A 3,646-nucleotide genomic window follows, 5' to 3' on the forward strand; every position below is an offset into this window, starting at 1 on the left:
CGTTGGGAATAGAACTCAAACCCTTATGTTTTTGTGGGAAGCACTTTACCAACTGAAACATCTCCTGAGTCCCTTCTTGTTTTGTTTTTAAAACGTTTGTGAAGAACAGACAAACTAAAAGGATTGGATTGGTGTTGACTAGTAATATACATGAACTTAATGTCTGTACAGTATGCTGTCTTTAGATGTACTTAGAAAAGGCATTCTTTACTCAGAAATAAATGGCTTCATGCTGCGTGAGTCAGAGTTTGTCTTTACTGTAGATATATAAAGCTTGGCTAAGGCCCAAACCAAAGCTTACAGATATGACCTGTAATGTTCCCTAATGAATCCCACATAATTAGTTATGACATATGAACACACTTATATTAAACTATTTCATAAGGAGATAGTATTGTTCAGTATCCTCACAGTTTCTTTCTCGTACTCTGGTCTCATTTTATGCATGCAGCTTTCTATTTGTTTGCATGTTCTTTGTTCATTGAAAACTTAATGATTCTTCTGGTCTCCTCTGTCCTAGTATACCTTTTATCCCCCCTCAAACCTTCCTAACTCCAACCGTGTTGCTATTAAACCTAGTTAGATGTGTCACTTCGATTTAGACACTGTGAAATCAGATCCAACCACCCTTGTGATTGCCATCTTGTTCCTTTTGATGGTTCTTTACTTGGCCCAGGAGAAGTTAGGGTAGACTGAAATTTCATGCAGTCTTTCTGAGGAGGCAAGTCATATATTTAGACACAGGTGTTTGATGCAGAAATGGTCTAAATTATTTTGTTGTAACATCTGGTGGTGGTTCAAGAATTCTGCCAACCTAGTAGATTCAGTAGAATTTGTCTCATATAGGACTTTTGTTCAATCAGTGTTTTTCTTAATTTCTTTTTAAAAACAAACTATTCTTTTAGAGAGGCTTTAGGTTTAGGACACTGCTTCTTGCATTTAATAATACACATTTGAGCTTCCTCTGTGTCTGTTCATGTTCATTTCTGTAGTGAATAATAGTCCACCATCAGGATTTCCCAGTTTCTATTAATCTCCAGAAGGTCACCATCATTGCCTCTAATTATTGTCAGCTGTGAACAAAACTACTGCTAACTTCCACGTCTTCTCAACTCTCTCAAGTAAATTCAAGGAGATATTTCTGAATTTATGCTTAGTTGTTTAAGAAATTACTGAACTGTTTTCCAACATTTGATATCAATGGTGATTGCATTCCCAGCAGGGGTGAATGAGAATTCCTTTGCTCCAGACTCTTGCAAAGCCTTTGTATTATCCCAGATTATAAAACTAAAGCTGTCCCTCCACAACATAGGGTAGAGGGATACCTTTGCAAAACTGAAGATTCAACGTAGAGTCTTGTACAAGGCAGCCAAATGGTTTATTACCAAGCACCATCCTCAGCGCATATTCCATTGCTTGAAATTGCAGTTACCTAGTGAGATTTTGAGTGGACCATCGTTGCCAATGTTTTCTCATCATCTATATATTGTCTTTGTGTTGTTTGAGTCTTAGGACATTTCTTAATCAAAATGTTCTTTTTAGCTTCAAGAGCTTTTGGTGGGTTCTGGGTACTGTCCTTTCTCCATTATGTCTTTTATAGGTCTTTTTTTCTGCTATGTGTTAGCTGACTTTTTGTTGTTGCTTTTATCTCAGACCAATAAAGTCTACCTGAGCTGATTGTGCAAGTGTCCATGACTGCCACTGAGATGTCATAGACTTCTAAACCTAACACTCTTGATTATTGATTTCCAGGTCAATGTGACTGTGGACTACATTAGACCAGCCAGCCCAGCCACAGAAACGGTGCCTGCCTTTTCAGAGCGTACCTGTGCCACTGTCACCATTGGAGGAATGTGAGTGTTATAACTGGCAGAGACTTGGCTTTGGTTTTAAGAAGCTGAATACTCTGCTCAGTCAAATGCCCCCCTTTCGCATTGCTTTGCTTTCTCTTTCACTTAACCCAGTGGAGTATAATTATGTGCCTGTGTGGCACTTTATATTTGTATAGTACTTTATAATCACTCATTAGCTAATCATATACTTCCATTATTGTTATTATTTAAGATTTATTGGGCTCTGTGTGGTTGGAGCTATGAAATACATTATTACTATTAATAATGCAATTTATTGAATATCAAGCTGTCCCTAGGTACAAACAAAAATTAGTTAAGAGCTTCTGTATGTTGGTTTAGAAAGGTGAATTTTAGAAGGGAGAGAGAAGCTAAGCTAAGTGGACATTTTCTTTCTATAGAGATGATATACTGGCTATGCCCCAGCTGCATTTCAAGGTCTCTAGGTCTCTGGGTAGTCTTGCTGATCAGAGTCTTTCAAGGGAAGTTTCTGACAGTAGAGGGAGGAAACCTGCTGGGCCATGCTCTCATAACATATAGTAAGACAATCAGTCAGTCCCCGGTAGCAATTCTTACTATGCATACAACATACCAGCACTATCCTTGTTCCCTCCTCCTTAACAGTGCTAAGTGCTCTTTGTTACCAAACTGGTATTTTTCATTTCTTTGAAGGGGAAGCAAAGAATGGGGCTTTCATCAAAACAGGGATTGTCTTATTGAACGTACAATGAAGCCAGTATGAGATATGCATATAAGTGACAGCAATAACCCAAAAGGGATAAATATATTTTACTATGTAGCTTCTGATACACAACGTCTAGAACTCTCCTATGGGGCAGAAGCCTCTCCTCATTCTTGCTTTTGCATATGGAAGGACTATTTTTAGGGAGTTCCCACTCCTGTGTCAGCTTCTGACTGATCAGATACTATTTTGAAATGTGGAAAACTAGGTCATGTTTTGGTCGTCACTCTATCTATCTTGTATTTATTATCAATTTATCACCAGTTCTTTCAAACTGAGTGTATGTTTTTGTATTGGAAAATGCTGGAGATTAGTAACCTGTATTAGAATTGACTGGAGAAAACAGTAGCTGTTTCCATAGATTGCTGCGCCTGCTCTCTAGTTCTTGGGAAACAGTTTCATGTCTGTACAAACATGCATCTTTATTTTTGGCAGATGGCCTCCACCAACGTTTAACACTTCATCAGAGTTGATTGTCTTACATACATACCACAAAAGTATATTTAAAAATCAATTTATAGTGCCAAAAATCAGATACTTGACAACCAACTGTAGTTGGTTGTTTTAATATTTATTTATGCCTTGGGGGTGACGCCAACATGACCTCATTTGAATTCCTTCATTAACTGACTTTTGGGTTTCTTTAATTTTTAGGATAATCTGGGACAGCCAACTTTAATGTATTTTCACATTAGGAAAAGGGTTGTGGCTTTGCCCCGTAACTCAGACCTTCAGGTTCAAGTTTATTTTATCACTTAGTCATTCTGTTCAGGTTTTTATTTAATAGTCCACCAAATATGGATTCACTAGGTGGAATGAGAGAGAGTTACTTCCCTAGTATTTCTATAATGGCTGTGCTGTTTACAGTCCCACAAATCGTGCTTGAGATCTCCTTTCTGCAGACAGCCTTCGTGACTTGTTACTGTTCGGACCATGACTGGATAGAGGTGACACCTCACTGTCCTTTCAGGCCACTTTTTTTTATATGCCCCGTCACTAGTGACAGTGACTATGTTCTTCCTTCTTTTTTTTTTTTTTTTTTTTTTTTTTTTTT

At 37.8% G+C, this 3,646-nt stretch overlaps 1 protein-coding gene across 1 annotated transcript in view; it reads left to right on the forward strand.

Annotated features, from left to right (window-relative positions):
• Snd1 (staphylococcal nuclease and tudor domain containing 1) overlaps positions 1-3,646 on the forward strand; it is a 408,605-nt gene that overhangs the window by 182,253 nt on the left and 222,706 nt on the right. The window contains exon 12 of the mRNA XM_005365723.2: positions 1,753-1,853. Coding sequence (XP_005365780.1) covers positions 1,753-1,853 — 101 coding nt within the window. The remainder of the gene's footprint in view (positions 1-1,752; positions 1,854-3,646) is intronic.

The sequence above is a fragment of the Microtus ochrogaster genome, unplaced genomic scaffold (genome assembly GCF_000317375.1).
Source record: "Microtus ochrogaster isolate Prairie Vole_2 unplaced genomic scaffold, MicOch1.0 UNK4, whole genome shotgun sequence".
NCBI classification, from domain to species: Eukaryota; Metazoa; Chordata; class Mammalia; order Rodentia; family Cricetidae; genus Microtus; species Microtus ochrogaster.